This window comes from Suillus bovinus (genome assembly GCF_016758785.1).
Source record: "Suillus bovinus strain UH-Sbo-P2 chromosome Unknown EDB93scaffold_19, whole genome shotgun sequence".
NCBI classification, from domain to species: Eukaryota; Fungi; Basidiomycota; class Agaricomycetes; order Boletales; family Suillaceae; genus Suillus; species Suillus bovinus.
Window position 1 is genome coordinate 167,137 of NW_024542075.1, and position 15,450 is coordinate 182,586.

Genomic DNA, 15,450 nt, shown 5'->3' on the forward strand with positions numbered 1-15,450 from the left:
GGAGGTTACTAAAATACCGAACACTCAACTCACCAAGCCGCATTTGGAATTTGAAATTTGAGACCTATTAGTAGTCACTATCACTCTCTCTATAGACCACACTGCCGTCGGATCATGAACACATTGGATCATCGATAAATAGAATTCATGCTCGCGACCACGAACGGGCTTGAGGTTCAACTTGTGTTCATTGGTGCTCAAAGCGGAGGACCATAAATTTGGAGTTGTGATGATTGGAACATACAGTAAGAATTTCTCGTATTATTAGCTTAGTTGCAGGAGCGGGAGGTCTACAACTTCTATAGGGACAACAACGTTGGGGGATATTGGTAATAATACGTCGAAACCCAATCAACAAATCACTATTGAACATAGGGACCGGGGAAGTCATGCCTCGATCATCATAGCTCAAGATTTCGATCGGTGGTTTTTCGGCATCAGCAAAATCCACCTTTCCCGTTGAATTTCCAGACCGTTTGTGCCAAGGTACCTCTCGGTCTCGAAACTCCAATCATGGTTGGCGCGCACCCAGTTTCCCAAGCCGTCACAGTACTCCCTAACTTGCGAGTCGATGGGCTCTCCCCATTTCGGAATGGCCGCGGCGGCCTCGAAGAACTTCCTTCGTTCGCCCTCTTAGAGCTGGGTCTCGATATCCCAGATGAAGTCATTTCGCACCCAACAATCAAGGATATGATGGCGGCATCCACTGAAATGATCGCTCTCGCCAATGTCAGTGTCTTTCTACAGACATATAGCATATGTCACTCATTACTTTTGCATTATATTACAGGATATCATATCCTACAATGTAGAGCAAGCGCATGGAGACGACAGTCACAATATAGTAACAATCGTCATGTGACTGTCGTCTCCACGCACTTGCTCTACATTGTAGGATATGATATCCTGTAATATAATGCAAAAGTAATGAGTGACATATGCTATATGTCTGTAGAAAGACACTGACATTGGCGAGAGCGATCATTTCAGTGGATGCCGCCATCATATCCTTGATTGTTGGGTGCGAAATGACTTCATCTGGGATATCGAGACCCAGCTCTAAGAGGGCGAACGAAGGCCGCGCTCCGATCGTTCTGCAGCGCACGTCGATATAACTTTGAATGTCACGAATGTGATGGCCTTTTCGGTCAATGGCCTGCTGCACTACGCCCTCTAGATATTCATCGAATGTCGCAATGAACCAGCTTTTGCGCTTGACCACTGGCGTTACGTATAGTACTGTTCCCAGAATCTGTCGGTGTGGCACCTATGTTCTAACGTTGAACTATCAAATAGCAAATCACTCACTGGCGAGTGACTTCTCCAACGACGCATTCCCCTTTTGGACGTGGCTTATGAGGGTGACGCAGAGCATCCATTATGACGTCCTTTCGTTGACGGACCTCGTCTTCTTCCAAGACATCTGTGTATTCATCTATGACAAATACAAGATTCATGAAATCGCAAGCGCTGCGAGCGTGTTCTGTATGGATTCAATTCAGTAAGTCATTGACTGGCATGCTTCTAGGGATCACCTTCGCACGTGTTTGGGAAGCATAAACATGCAGCAAGACCTGAAAAAATCGTGAGTACATCAACAGGCTTATTATGAACTATGTCTTACAGAAATTGCCGCGATCGAAGGCTTGCTGTGCTTTGGGGCTGAAGGCTTTAAAGCCTGCCAGCCAAGCAGATGATTCAACACGGACTTTGAAATAGTGCTGATTGAGCTGACGAGGAAACGGCCATCTTGCGAGTATGTCAGGTATGAAGATTTTCTTCTGAGGTTTATCACATCCATCGTTAGCATCGATGGCCACCATATTGCGCTGGTCCATGGCTGACTGTGCTCCTAGACCTGACACTAGATGCACGATCCAGGCAGGAACAGTGTTGAAGATAAAAGTCGCCATGCTGAAAGAACTGTGGTCTGTATCCATGCATGACTAGATTTTATATCATCAGGAAAACCTCCCACAGGAATTTGTGACGACGAGAATTGTGGCAAAAAGCGCTGCAAGGTTTTGCCAGCAAAAGGATTTTCTCGGGCGAGAGCCCGAAAATTGGATGAATACTCCATGAAGTAGCTAGAGATAAAACGCGAGACCGAGACTGTGGGTAAAGCCGAGACGAACTAGAAATACATGTATACACGTGTGGATTGAGTCGTGATGTGTGTTATGAGGGATGGAGGGATTTAATTTGAAAATAAAAAAGTAAGTATAGACTGAATAGTGAGAGAAAGGAGACGACGTATCATTGACGAGATATAAATACATTTACGAAGGCATGGCCGCGAACGGATCTCGACCATCGTAGGATTTTTGCGAATATAAACGCGAGATGAATCCGAAGATTATCTCCCAATAGCTTGTGTCTCCATAGCAGACACTCCAGCTGCTGCAAGTGAAGTATCTCCTCCTACTCGCATGGAATGACCGGCAATAGACAGAGAAAACAAGCGCCGCAATCTTCTAATAAACCAGGACCTGGTAAGCACTGAACCATCTTCACACAACCAGAGTGTTGAGTGAAAAGGAAAAAGGCCGTCACGAGATTGCAGATAAGCAAGGAAAGCACGGTGTGGGTCGGGATGAGTGAGGGACTGCTGAATGACGATGGTGCCACCTTCGATTTCACAGGGCGCAGTAGGTTCTCATTTGTAGAGGCACGATGATACGGAGTAACACAGCAAAAGGAGCAAAAAATCAGCTACTATTTACACATAAGTTCCGTCCCACCGTAGTTTAGCATCATGCAAGTTTGCTTGAGCTCCAGTCAGCTCCAAGCTCAAGCCTGATCTTCGCAATGGATTTTGCAGGGTTAAGACCTATGGCAGGTACATGCACCTAAGGTGAACGATGAAATATTCGTGATACGCACAAGTTGACCGAGACAACGTACAGTTAGAATTCCTCTGGTGACTGTACGTGCTCATGTCATTCTGAAGTTTCTCCTTTCCTAGGAGCCATACTATGAAACCTCGCACAAAAAAATGTGAATGAAGTCCTGCAGTATCGTATCTCGCGAAGGAACATCACACACACGAGAGTTAGCGGTGCAGCTGCGGCAGTATGCCTGCACAAGCATTGCGGGACGCAATAATTCACCTCAGTCCCACTGATATGATGAAAAGCTCATCAAACAACATGTGCATAGAATACACTCACATGGACCATCGAGCTTCTCAGTTGCAGTCCCGGGCCTACGTTTGCCTTGCTCGGGCAATTTATTGTTCTGGAAGAAAAAATTAATGAACTTTTACTGCTTGAAGAAAAGCACGAGGTCAGGAACCAGGTCATTCACGATATAAGTACACTGGAAACACGAAGGAGGCTTGAAGGCTTCTTCAAGTTGTGCATTCGATTAGTAAGCGGGCGGCTAGCTAAAATTGAAATATTTGTCATACTCAGAAGTCACGTGACGTTACTTTGGTACTATTCGAGGTGCACGTGGACCTTTGATGCAAAATCCTATCAAGGCCCCCCAAGTCCCCGACCGGCGACGAGGTCTTCCTCAACTCCTTGATAGTTATTCCTCCAAAATTCTATCTCCAAGGGGCCAATACCTACATAATTACCTCCCGCACCGATAGCATCGACAGCACTGACCGTCATCTCGAGACCAATCAAACGCTCTTTGAGATATTAATTTCGTCCCAGGAAGTGTTGTCAGCTACGTGGACAACTTGAGCTTGCGGCTCTGCAAATCTTTAGTTACTTAGTAAGTCCGTTCAAGGCAAGTTTATGTCACGGTAATATGGACTTTTCCTTAGATCGAATACACGATGACCTTCGTGTTTACAGTGTGCTTATATCATGGTTTATGACCTGACGCAGCTCTTCTACAAGCACCTTATCTCAGTCACCTTCAAGTGCATTATCACAAATATCTCATTGTTTACCTTAGGCACGTGTACCCGCCATGCATGGGTCTTAACCCTAGTACAAATCTATTGCGAAGATCAAGCTTGAGTTTGCAGCTGACTAGAGTTCAAGCAATCTTGCATGATGCTAACTACGGTGGGACGTAACTTGTATGTGGATAATAGCTGATTTTTCGCTCCCTCCGGTGTGTTACTTCGTATCATCAAGCGAGAACTTACTGCGCCCTGTGAACTTGGAACTGCTTACAGCTAAGCTTCACCCAAATCATCTATTTACTGAAATGTTAAAGATTTATTTCGGACATTGTTCCACCTCTCGAGCTCGAAATCTCGATGTGCATAGTCACCGCAGTATCTACGCTATTGGGATTGGAAAGGATCTTGCTAACATGCAGTCCTTTTACTTCAGCTTCCATCTGGTTCGGTAAGAAGGATTCCCCAGGCCCACACAAGAACACGGACTGTAATATAAGCATTTGAATTATCTGTACTGTCCTCCATGTAGGGTTTAATTCTGGCAGCATCCCTCGGGTTGTACGACTGTCGGAGAAGATAACTTATATGTATACTCACTTCGTCTCGCAATCTATCGTCACAATTTGATATTTGGCGTACTTGCCTCTTCGTCATGAACGGTCATTGCTCACCGATCAAGCCACTATTACCATAACATAAGAATTGATGATATTGGGTGTATACAGTAAGGTAACGTCTATTCTATTCTAAGGTATACTTAATTGCTTACAGGACCATGTCAGAATTTGCTGCTCTGCTGAGCATTCTCTGGTGCGAAGGGCCAATCCGAATAACCTGTCGGTGTAAGATTGCCGTTCATGTACCACGTCGCTTGGTCACCCCGCTCGAGCGCGATGTTCCTTAGCAGGCGGAATGGAAGATCGGGCTAGTAAAGGGGGGCATGTGAGTCGCTATCAAGTCTGGGAACAAACAACTCACGTTTGGCATAAACAACCTCCCGAATCCAATAAGACCCCCTTTCTTGTCTACCGTGTCAATCGCACTATCCCGTGTATATCCGTTTGTGCTGATGAAGGTGCTGCCTTCAACCCCTTGCCAGATGTCGCGGAGGAAATCACTATTGTTCTCAGCAGTGACTTCGGCAGGCATCGGCTCCACGACGTGGACGTATGCGAGTTTGCGTTTGCGCAGCTGCTCGACCACGTAGGAGAACTGGGGTTTGGGATCTGCCATGCCCATACCTGAACCATGAATCAGCTAAATAAAGATAGGTAGCATCGAATGATGCACGTACTGTTAAATACGCCCCATGGGCTGATTCGGAACCCTGTCCTCTCAGCACCAACGGCCTCCACAACCGCATCTGTTACTTCGAGCGCAAACCTTGCGCGATTCTCGATACTTCCGCCATATTCATCTGTACGTTGGTTGCTAACGTCTTGCATGAACTGGTCGATCAAGTACCCATTTGCGCCATGAATTTCGACGCCATCGAAGCCAGCTCGAATGGCATTTTTTGCGGCAGTGGCGTACGTGGCAACGTACTCTTTAATTTCATCCGTTGTGAGTGCACGTGGCACGTCTGTTTGTCCTGAAAGGGGGATAGGTGAGGCACTGACAAGGGGACGGTTGTTCTCCTTGGCAAGAACGGCTGTTTCTGCGGTGCGGCCGAGCGCCCAGAGTTGTTGGAAAATGAAAGAGCCATTCTTATGGACTGCTTCTGTCACCTGCAATCCGGAACATGAGTTAACTCTCTTCTATTATTAAGCAGAACACGACACACCTTTTTCCATGCCTCCACATGGGCATCGGTGTATATCCCAGGGACATTATCATAACCACCAGCACCCTGAGATATGAATGTGCCCTCTGTGATGAGAAGAGTCCCGGGAGTAGACCCTCTCTGAGAGTAGTATGCTGGTGCTTGTGGGGTTGGGACATGATCTGCGTGCGCGCGTACACGGGTAAGTGGGGCAAGGACAACACGATGCTTCAAGTTGATGTTGCCTATACGGATGGGGGAGAAGAGCGCAGAGGTCGACATGGTGATATATGGCAGACTATGTATGAAACGCTTAGGGTAGTATTGACTGGGGGAACTGGGACACGGCAATCCATGTCGTGTATTTTATAGCCAACCTCGACAGGCTGAAGAAGTTAAATATAGATAGATTTGTCAGGACATCCTGCCGTCAGGAAATCCTTGATGCAACCAGCACCGGCCTGGCTGATTGTGAGCAACGCGCATCGATGATGGCGGAAGCTTCCGGACATATTACTCAGATCGTCGATTTATCATCGATTACAAATATTTCACCATCCAAAGCCAATCCAAGGCGCTGCGCTTGCCATTGGCTCGCATCGACCACAAGTACTAGTCATCAAGCTAAGGTCTGTCATTCTCTGAGTCAGTTATGAATGAATAAGCCGGAATTTGACAGAAGAGAAGAATTCTAGAAGTTCCAGACTGTTCGGCAGCTCTGACGACGTCCTGAGCCCCTCAGGCTGGCGATCTTGGCCACAGCTTCATGATCTCGAATGCGCATCAGGCTCTTGCCGCTCGAACGTTGAAGCTCAAACTTAGCGGGACATCATTACGGTTGTTAACTCGACTGTATTGCTGTAACACGCACTGACAGTGCGTGGACCAGGTAAAATGCTTCGAATTTGGCTAATCACTGGTTTTATGGCATGTCTCCGTCCTACCTCACTGAAGCTCGAAGTACAAAATACTTGATCAGGACTCGTGAAATACTGCGAACATCCAACTTACGGAGTTGAACCAGAATACAGCTCTGTTTCCCGTCTCAAGCTCTTCAGAGCATTGGATTTCGGTGCTGTACTGCCACGTGGGGATACGATCGCCATTTTTGAAAGGTGAATAGGAAACAATAGAGGACCAGACACACTCGATATCAATGCAGACGGTCTGTTGTCTAATCGAGGTGCGATGCATGCACAACCATGAATGCCGCTCTGAGAAAAGACCCTTCGTGAATACTAATACATAACTGATACTAGACAATACCTTGGAGAAAACAACAGCACGACGACAGTGAGAAAAGGAATACGGTAGACCAAGTATGATCAACAAGCAAATGTGCGTACACGATGGTTGGCTCCAGCTTACTTTAGCGCTTGTATATCATAGCAGTGATCTATTCCGAACGAATGACTACGTATCTTCATTTGTCTATGGTCTGTCTATCTTGTCAGGGCCGAACTCCTCGTACCACTGTATTTCGATGCCGCAAAATGAGTAGGTGTGCATTCAACGCCTTCACGCAGTTCAGACACTCACTACTCAACAGGCTACCAGGGCCTTCATCGCAAGTTGTGTCATGCCGCATGAGGTGTTATGCCAGATCAGTGTTGTGTGACTTCATTCTTACCCACAATCACCAGTCGCACCTTAGAAACGATCACCTCTGATGTCGAGGCAACAAACTGGAAAATACAAATTGAAGTCGAAATCGGGTGTACATATCGTGTAGGTATACAGTCTCAAAGTCTGGAAAATGAAAGTCCTTGGCATCAGGTCGCGTGTGACCATAACTGGATGCTACATGAAAAGTTGTCAGATTAAAATGCTTTGATGGAAAAGGTGGGAGGACGCACGGAATTGATCATATGCCAATATGCACGAACAATATGCGCTGATCCAAGGGTAATGGATTATCCTTGTCACGAGCCAACGACAGGACCGCTTGATGTAGCGCCCGGGCAGCTCGTTTAGAGTTCATTGTGCCATTCCCACAAAGGTTTTTGTAGAATGCCTCGACTAAGCGGTGCACAGTACTATCGTTGACCTTCCACAATGTCCCAATGACGCTCTTAACCCCGGCAAATTGCAGGCCAGCCGCTAGGTGTATCACTTCATCAGGAGTATAATGGTCACCCACTGCGGTTTCACAGGCAGAAAGAAATGCAAATTGGTGCTGAGAAAGATCTGTTTGTGTGATGTCGAGGAGCGAAAGCGGCTCGTCGCGCATAAGAAATGCCGATTTGAAGGGTTCCGCAATGTTCTGCGTCCCGTGACATGCGAGATGAAGCCAAGTATTGTCTCGCAATGCGCACAGTGCTCTCGATTTCGTGGCATCAACACTGGTGATCTTGGAGAAGGAAACAGTTGGGGAAGGGGGCAAAAGTTTCCGCACCAATTCCAGCTCAGGCTCTACAGCATCCAAAGTGAATGAGGCACCGGCTGGGCGATTCTGACCAATGGCAACGAAGGGTACCGACGGGGACCTCTCATGACTTCGGCGAGCCTTGATCAATGCGGTGAGCGATGGCGTATATGAAGAGATGTAGAGCTGTGAAAGGAACTGCCCATTTTTCCTGTACTCGCCAGCAGCGTGCAAAGGCAAGAAATTGAAGACAGATGTCAGGCACCACCATATTCGAGAACCTCGTGGTGCAATTCCATCCAGATTCTCGACCACCGGGCGGACGACGTCATCCCACAACTCAGTTAAGGCTTTTTTAAGCGCTGGACTATCTGTGCGATGGAGTTTGTCCACCAATATTTGGAGCTTCTCAACGCTGGTAGAGAGTTGGATGCTGATCGGAGGTTGCTTGTGTGGGATAATAATGGCATGGCAAGACCACTTGCTTGCGACGAGCAAGATGATAGGCCCATCACGAGCTGCATCTTGAAGATCGGAGAATAAGGGGGGAAGGAGGAAGCGAGAGAAGCCCTCAATCTTGCGTATCTCTTCTACAACTCTATTCCAGTCCTCCACTAGACGCCTATATCGGTTTTCTTCTGCTTCCGCATCGACTCTTGGAGTCCCTTCTAGAAGCATCGCAGGAGGTTTATCAAGGAGGGAGCTGAGGCCCCTGAATCTCTTCATCAGGGTCACTGCATGATCACCGCAGGTCTCGAGGCTGTCAAGAGGCATGCGGAGTCGTGTCATCTGGGTCCAGATGATAGTCCTGCCTTGTTCCAACAACTCAACAGCGCGACGCACTTCACCACTACGAAGAGCGCGCGATGCAGCATCAACGGCGAGTGTACTTGGGAAGTCCTTCATGACGTTGTGACGAGACGATACTGAAGCTGTAGTAGACATATAAGAATCTAGAAGCTGCATGGAAGTTGCATATGCCTCCAGTTCAGTGGTATGTGAATATTGGGAGGCAACGCTAGCCCAGCCGAGACTTCCTCGCAGGCGGAATGGCAAGTGTCCAGAGGCAACATTTGCTGCTGCCTTGAGATGATTCATAGCAGTATCGAGACTGTCCACATTTTCACCTACGCTGGTGCCATCAAGCCTTGATCTATGGAACAACAGATAGACATGAGCTAGCAAGTTATGGACTAGGGTTTGACGAGGATCATGCTGCGTCAACAGAGACAATGCACAGACTAGGCTGTTTCGTGACTCGTCGAAGTCTTCTCTGCTGTGTTGGTGTTCAAAGCGGATGGAGAGTGTATTCGCAAGGTTATGTAATGACGTGGGTCGATCTGTGTGACCGACCGGGCGCAAGGCCAGTGCCTCCCTGTGAAGTGTGATAGCCTGATCCAAGTCTGCATCGTTGCCTTGGTGCTTGGAGCGGATGGAGAGTTGACTGGCAAGGTTGCTTAATGACACGGACCGATCTTTGTGACCGATCGGATGCAAGGCCAGTGCTTCATGATAAAGTGAGATAGCCTGGTCTAAGTCTTCGTCATTGCCTCGGAGGTCAAAGCGGGCAGACAGTTGACCTGCTAGGTTATTTAATGACTTGGACCGAACTATGTGACCGACTGGGTGCAAGTCCAGCGCCTCCGTCTGAAGTGCGATAGCTTGGTCTAAGTCTTCATTGTTGCCTCGGTGTTTAAAGCGGGTGGAGAGCGCATTCGCAAGGCAAATTAATGCCTCAGAACGATTTGTGTGACTGACTGGGAGCAAGGCTAGCGCCTCCCTGAGAAGTGTAATGGCCTGATCTAAATCTTCGTCGTTGCCCCGGTGGTCAAAGCGGTCGGAGAGTCGATTCGCAAGGCTAATTAATGAATTGGACCGATCTGTGTGACCGACCGGACGCAATGTCAGCCCTTCCCTGAGAAGTCCAATAGCCCGATCCAAATCTTCGTCATCGCCTCGGTGGCGAAAACGAGTGGAGAGTGTATTCGCAAGGCTATTTAATGTAACAGACCGACCTGTGTGACCGACCGGGCATAGGGCCAGTGCTTCCCTGTGAAGTGCGATAGCCCGATTCAAATCTTCGTCATTGCCTCGACGTTCGAAGCGGGTGGAAAATTGGGTCGCGAGGTTGTGTAATGACGCGGACCGAGATGGGTGGCCGACCGGGCACAAGGCCAGTGCCTCAGTATCAAATGTGATACCCTGATCCAAGTCTTCGTGGTCGCCTCGGTGGCGAAAGCGGGTGAAGAGTCGAGTCGCGAGGTCACTTAATGATATATACCGATCTGTGTGACCTACCGGGCGCAAATCCAGCGCTTCCCTCTGAAGTGCAATAGCCTGATTCAAATCTTCGTCATTGCCTCGGTGCTTAAAGCGGGTGGAGAGATGACCCGCGAGGCCATTTAATACATAGGATCGATTTTTGTGACCGACCGGGTGTAAGGTCAGCGCTGCCTTCTCCAGCGCGATAGCCTGATCCAAGTCTTCATTGTTGCCTCGGTGGTCAAAGCGGGTGGAGAGACTAATGGCAAGGTTGTGTAATGACAACGGCCGATCTGGGTGACCGACCGGGCGCGAGGCCAACACTTCACTTTCAAGTGCGATAGCCTGATCTAAGTCCTCGTCGTTGCCTCGGTAGCAAAAGAGGGTGGTGAGTTCAGTCGCGAGGTTACTTAATAACATGGACCGATCTGTCTGGCCGATCGGGCACAAGGCCAGCGCTTCATTGTAAAGTCCGATAGCCCGATCTAAGTCTTCGTCGTTGCCTCGGTTGCCAAAGCGGGTAGAGAGTTGACCCGCGAGGTTATCTAATGCCACATACCGTTCTTCGTGACCGACCGGGAACAAGGGCAGCACTTCCTGCAGAAGTGCGATACCCTGATCCAAGTCTTTGTCGTTGCCTCGACGCTGGAAGCGAGCGTGCAGTAGTCTAGCTAGATTACCTAGCAATTGCCCTCGGGAAGCATGCCCGGCGTTGTAATATCCCAGTGCATCATAATGAAGGGATATCACTTCATCTAAGGCACGGGGTTCATCTCTCTCCATACACCACTTTACTCGATCAAGAAGTTGGTTCGGTGATAACGGAAACATGGATGCGGCGGGCCGCTCGTGCGCAAGATCATTTGCATCCATGTTTCGAGGAGAATGCTGAGCGGATGTTTCGATTGCGATCAAAGTTGCTCTGTGAGCGTGGCTATTTGCGTGACAGACATTGAGAACCTCGCTGAGTAACTCTTCAGCCATGTCCGCATCTGTTTGAAGTCCCCCTTGTGCAAAACGAGACAACAAAGAAATAGCAAGATGGAGTTGGGTGACGGGTCGGTCTGGATGACCAGTGGCACGCAAATCAAGTGCGTCTTGAAAAAGAGAGATGGGAATGTCAAGGTCGAGGTATGCCCTGTTAGCTTGGCAACTAATAAACTTTGCGGTGGCTAGATTGAACAGTGCTGCAGGACGGTAAGGGTGGTCCATGGGACAGAGATCTAATGCGCGTTCAAAGTGGTTTGTGGATTGTTCGAGATCGCCACTGTTCTGCGTCCTGCGGTACCGTGCGAGAAGACCATGTCCGGCATCCGTCTTTAGTGCTAACGCATCCATATCGCGAGATGTAAGCTACATAACATCTCTCAGCATCAGAATACGAGCCTCCATCAATCACTCACAGTAGTAAAAGGGCAAAGAACTCCGGCATCATTTTCATCAGAAAATCGCTGCTCCACTGTTATGAACAGTGATGTGCAAGCGGATACGACTTCCCCTTTCTTTGGCTGAAAGATTATGGCTGTCAAACTCGTTAGCATCCGTCAGGCGTAACTTGCAATGAACAACACTGACGATGAGATTTCTCGCTGCGATCCAGTAGTTCTCCGACAGAGATCTCGAATGTGCGGAGGAGTTCTCCGTGACAGAGCATGGGACTCGATTCAAATGAGGCATACACGCTGACCCGAACTTTAGAGGATGACTCGCATGGCCTCGAGTCTTTCTCAATACCTGCAGGACAGACTGGTTTAAGGACAACTTACAGAAGAATGCGCTCGTGCCATTCGACGACAGCCTGGTCTACATTTACAGGCTTGTTGCTTGTCTGGTATTCAGCACCATCAACCTTGACCACTGCATAGAACCCAGCAGGAATCCATCGGAGACCAAGGGTGAGATCGGTTGCGCGAATGGCTTGGAAAGCATCAATATGTGCTAAAGAGAGATTGATATTACATACTAGTAATGAGGACTTGTTGCACTCCACTGAGGTGTACCTCTCCCGGGCCCTGGGTGTGTCCTGGGTGGCTTGTCTCCTGACTAAACAATACACATATTGTTATGCATTTAGATGATCAGTGTTTCATATACTTACTCGTCCTTTTTTTGCCTAAAAATGCAAGATTAAAGTCCATACATGCGCTGCACAGCACAACAACTTACGACCGAGGACGCTTTGAACTCTTCGTCTTGTTGTTTGACGACTTACGCTTACGCTTTGTCCCTTCCAAGGGCTCGGTACTGGGAGCAGATTTCTCTACTGGAGGTTTCGAGGAAGTTTTATGCGATGACGCTGAAGAAAAGTCTGAATCAGAGTCCGACTCCGATGAGTTTGAAGACTCAAAGGTGCCCCGTCGACCAGGGGCCATAATGATGGAGGGGTGATAGATCTAAACTAACGCTTGAGAACAAGATATGCGCTGGAGGTCACGAAACACTTCCGCAGTACCTGAAGGATTATAAAGAAGGGCACATACCTAGTCGCCCGTCATAGCCTTGCGGGCGTACAGCAGGAACACGTGCACGTTCTAGTGTGCGATATTGATTGAAATAGCCAAAACGAGAAGGCTGAAACTTAGCTGGGCATTCCATAGAATCCATGACACTTTCATAAGAATTTTGCATCGCCATGGCGAAGTTTAATTTCAGTGACAAAAATAGCACAGCAGCGTTTTAAAAAAATTCAGTCTGATCGCTCGATATCATCAACCATAATTGTAGGTGGCGTGATGATAAATGCTCTCTCCGAACAAATCCTATGATATACACTCTAATAACATGATATCATGAATTCTCCGCTGCGATAACAAAAATGCTCTTCACACCGCTCAATTGCCTATCGGATTGTCCAGATCACCCCGACTTCCCCTTGATTTGGCTTCCATGAGGCTTGGTAAACAGGGTACCTACGGCGACTTCGGGTGGCATCCCGCGACTGTCGGGGAAGCCAACTCACATACTTATTCCCACGATCCCCATGGTACCTCTTGGCACAAGATACGATTCCCGACCAAGTCATGAAAGATTAAAATATTGAGTAAGGTAACATTTATTCTAAGGTATTATATATATCGGTTACAGGACCATGTCAGAATTTGCTGCTCTGCTGATCGTTCTCCTGCGCAAAGGGCCAATCCGAATAACCTGTCGGTGTATGATTACCTTTCATGTACCATGTTGCTTGGTCACCCCGCTCGAGTGCGATGTTCTTAAGCAGGCGGAATGGAAGATCGGGCTAGTGAAGAGGAGCATGTGAGTCGCTATCAAGTCTGGAAACAAACGACTCACGTTTGGCATAAACAACCTCCCGAATCCAATAAGACCCCCTTTCTTGTCTACCGTGTCAATCGCACTATTCCGTGTATATCCGTTTGTGCTGATGAAGGTGCTGCCTTCAACCCCTTGCCAGATGTCACGGAGGAAATCACTATTGTTCTCAGCAGTGACTTCGGCAGGCATCGGCTCCACGACGTGAATGTACGCGAGTTTGTGTTTGCGCAGCTGCTCGACCACGTAGGAGAACTGGGGTTTGGGATCTGCCATGCCCATACCTGAACCGCAAATCAGCTAAGTAAAGATAGGTAGCATCGAATGATGCACGTACTGTTAAATACGCTCCATGGACTGATTCGGAACCCTGTCCTCTCAGCACCAACGGCCTTCACAACCGCATCTGTTACTTCGAGCGCAAACCTTGCGCGATTCTCGATACTTCCGCCATACTCATCCGTACGTTGGTTGCTAACGTCTTGCATGAACTGGTCGATCAAGTACCCATTTGCGCCGTGAATTTCAACGCCATCAAAGCCAGCTCGAATGGCATTTTTTGCGGCAGTAGCGTACGTGGCAATGTACTCTTTAATTTCATCCGTTGTAAGTGCACGTGGCACATCTGTTTGTCCTGAGAGGGGGATAGGTGAGGCACTGACAAGGGGACTGTTGTTCTCCTTGGCAAGAACGGCTGTTTCTGCGGTGCGGCCGAGCGCCCAGAGTTGTAGGAAAATGAAAGAGCCATTCTCGTGGACTGCTTCTGTCACCTGCAATCCGAAGCATGAGTTGATTCTCTTCCATTATGAAGCAGAACACGACACACCTTTTTCCATGCCTCCACATGGGCATCGGTGTATATCCCAGGAACATTATCATAACCACCAGCACCCTGAGATATGAATGTACCCTCTGTGATGAGAAGAGTGCCGGGAGTAGACCCTCTCTGAGAGTAGTACGCTGGTGCTTGTGGGGTTGGGACATGATCTACGTGTGCACGTACACGGGTAAGTGGGGCAAGGACGACGCGGTGCTGCAACGTGATGTTGCCTACGCTAATGGGGGAGAAGAGTGCGGAGGTCGAAGAATTGGACATGGTGAACTATTGCAAACTAGGTATGAAATGCTTGGAGTGTGGTTGACTGGGGATCTGGGTAACGCCAATCCATGTCGTGTATTTTATAGGCAACCTGGACAGCTGAACAAGTTTTAAATAGATAGGTTTGTCAGGACATACTGTCGTCAGGAAATAATGCACCCGGCTGGCTGATTGTGAGCAACACGACGGCGGAAACTTCCGACCACATTATTACTCAGATCGTCGATTACAAATATTTCACCATCCCCAAGGCTAAGGTCTGTCATTCTCTGAGTCAGTTATGAATGAATAAGCCGGAATTTGACAGAAGAGAAGTTCCAGATTGTTCGGCAGCTCTGACGACGTCCTGGGCCCTGGTGATCTTGGCCACAGCTTCATGATCTCGAATGCGCTCTTGCCACTCAAACGTTGAAGCTCAAATTTAGCAGGACATCATTATGGTCGCGGTTGTTCACTCGACTGTATTGCTATAACACGTACTGATGCGGGGACCAGGTGAGATGCTTCGAAATTTGAATTTGGCTAATCACTGGTTTCATGTCATCATGTCATGTCTCCTACGTGGGGATACGATCGCCATTTTTTAAAGGTGAATAGGAAACAAAAGAGAATCAGACACTTGATATCAATGAAGGCAGTCTGTTCTCTAATCGAGGTACACAACCGTGAATGCCGCTCTGAGAAAGGACCCTTCGTGAGTACTAACACATAACTGATACTAGACAATACCTTGGAGAAAACAACAGCGCGACGTTAATTAGAAGAAAAGGAGTACGGTAAACCAAGTATGATCAACAAGAAAATGTGCGTACACGATGGTTGGCTCCAGC

The 15,450-nt window shown here is 48.1% G+C and overlaps 4 protein-coding genes across 4 annotated transcripts; all 4 read right to left on the reverse strand.

Annotated features, from left to right (window-relative positions):
• Positions 1 to 408: 408 nt before the first annotated feature.
• On the reverse strand, positions 409 to 1,838 carry EDB93DRAFT_1274044 (terpenoid synthase; the record flags this gene model as incomplete). Its single annotated transcript, XM_041454376.1, has 8 exons — positions 409 to 630; positions 676 to 741; positions 850 to 906; positions 968 to 1,171; positions 1,203 to 1,239; positions 1,309 to 1,483; positions 1,536 to 1,574; positions 1,625 to 1,838. 8 exons carry the CDS (start codon positions 1,836 to 1,838, stop codon positions 409 to 411), a joined length of 1,014 nt encoding a protein of 337 aa, XP_041308877.1.
• Positions 1,839 to 4,553: 2,715 nt separating this feature from the next.
• On the reverse strand, positions 4,554 to 6,139 carry EDB93DRAFT_1336616 (uncharacterized protein). Its single transcript, XM_041455340.1, has 4 exons — positions 5,646 to 6,139; positions 5,157 to 5,589; positions 4,841 to 5,103; positions 4,554 to 4,787 (listed from the first exon to the last, which is right to left on the reverse strand). Exons 1-4 carry the CDS (start codon positions 5,904 to 5,906, stop codon positions 4,641 to 4,643), a joined length of 1,104 nt encoding a protein of 367 aa, XP_041308878.1. The 5' UTR covers positions 5,907 to 6,139; the 3' UTR covers positions 4,554 to 4,640.
• Positions 6,140 to 7,488: 1,349 nt separating this feature from the next.
• On the reverse strand, positions 7,489 to 11,589 carry EDB93DRAFT_1083144 (CHAT domain-containing protein; the record flags this gene model as incomplete). The annotated part of the gene is made up of 2 exons (XM_041445743.1): positions 7,489 to 10,918; positions 11,279 to 11,589. 2 exons carry the CDS (start codon positions 11,587 to 11,589, stop codon positions 7,489 to 7,491), a joined length of 3,741 nt encoding a protein of 1,246 aa, XP_041308879.1.
• Positions 11,590 to 13,342: 1,753 nt separating this feature from the next.
• Positions 13,343 to 14,802, reverse strand: EDB93DRAFT_1224735 (uncharacterized protein; the record flags this gene model as incomplete). The annotated part of the gene is made up of 4 exons (XM_041451196.1): positions 14,348 to 14,802; positions 13,859 to 14,291; positions 13,543 to 13,805; positions 13,343 to 13,489 (listed from the first exon to the last, which is right to left on the reverse strand). Exons 1-4 carry the CDS (start codon positions 14,615 to 14,617, stop codon positions 13,343 to 13,345), a joined length of 1,113 nt encoding a protein of 370 aa, XP_041308880.1. The 5' UTR covers positions 14,618 to 14,802.
• Positions 14,803 to 15,450: the final 648 nt, after the last annotated feature.

Excerpts from the sequence above, each read along its gene's own strand:
- EDB93DRAFT_1336616 (XM_041455340.1), bottom strand. The coding sequence starts at position 5,906 with ATGTCGACCTCTGCGCTCTTCTCCCCCATCCGTATAGGCAACATCAAC. Across the intron at positions 5,104-5,156 it reads CCCATGGGGCGTATTTAACA|GTATGGGCATGGCAGATCCC; the intron begins GTACGTGCATCA and ends TTCATGGTTCAG. Across the intron at positions 4,788-4,840 it reads GGAGGTTGTTTATGCCAAAC|CCCGATCTTCCATTCCGCCT; the intron begins GTGAGTTGTTTG and ends CCCCTTTACTAG.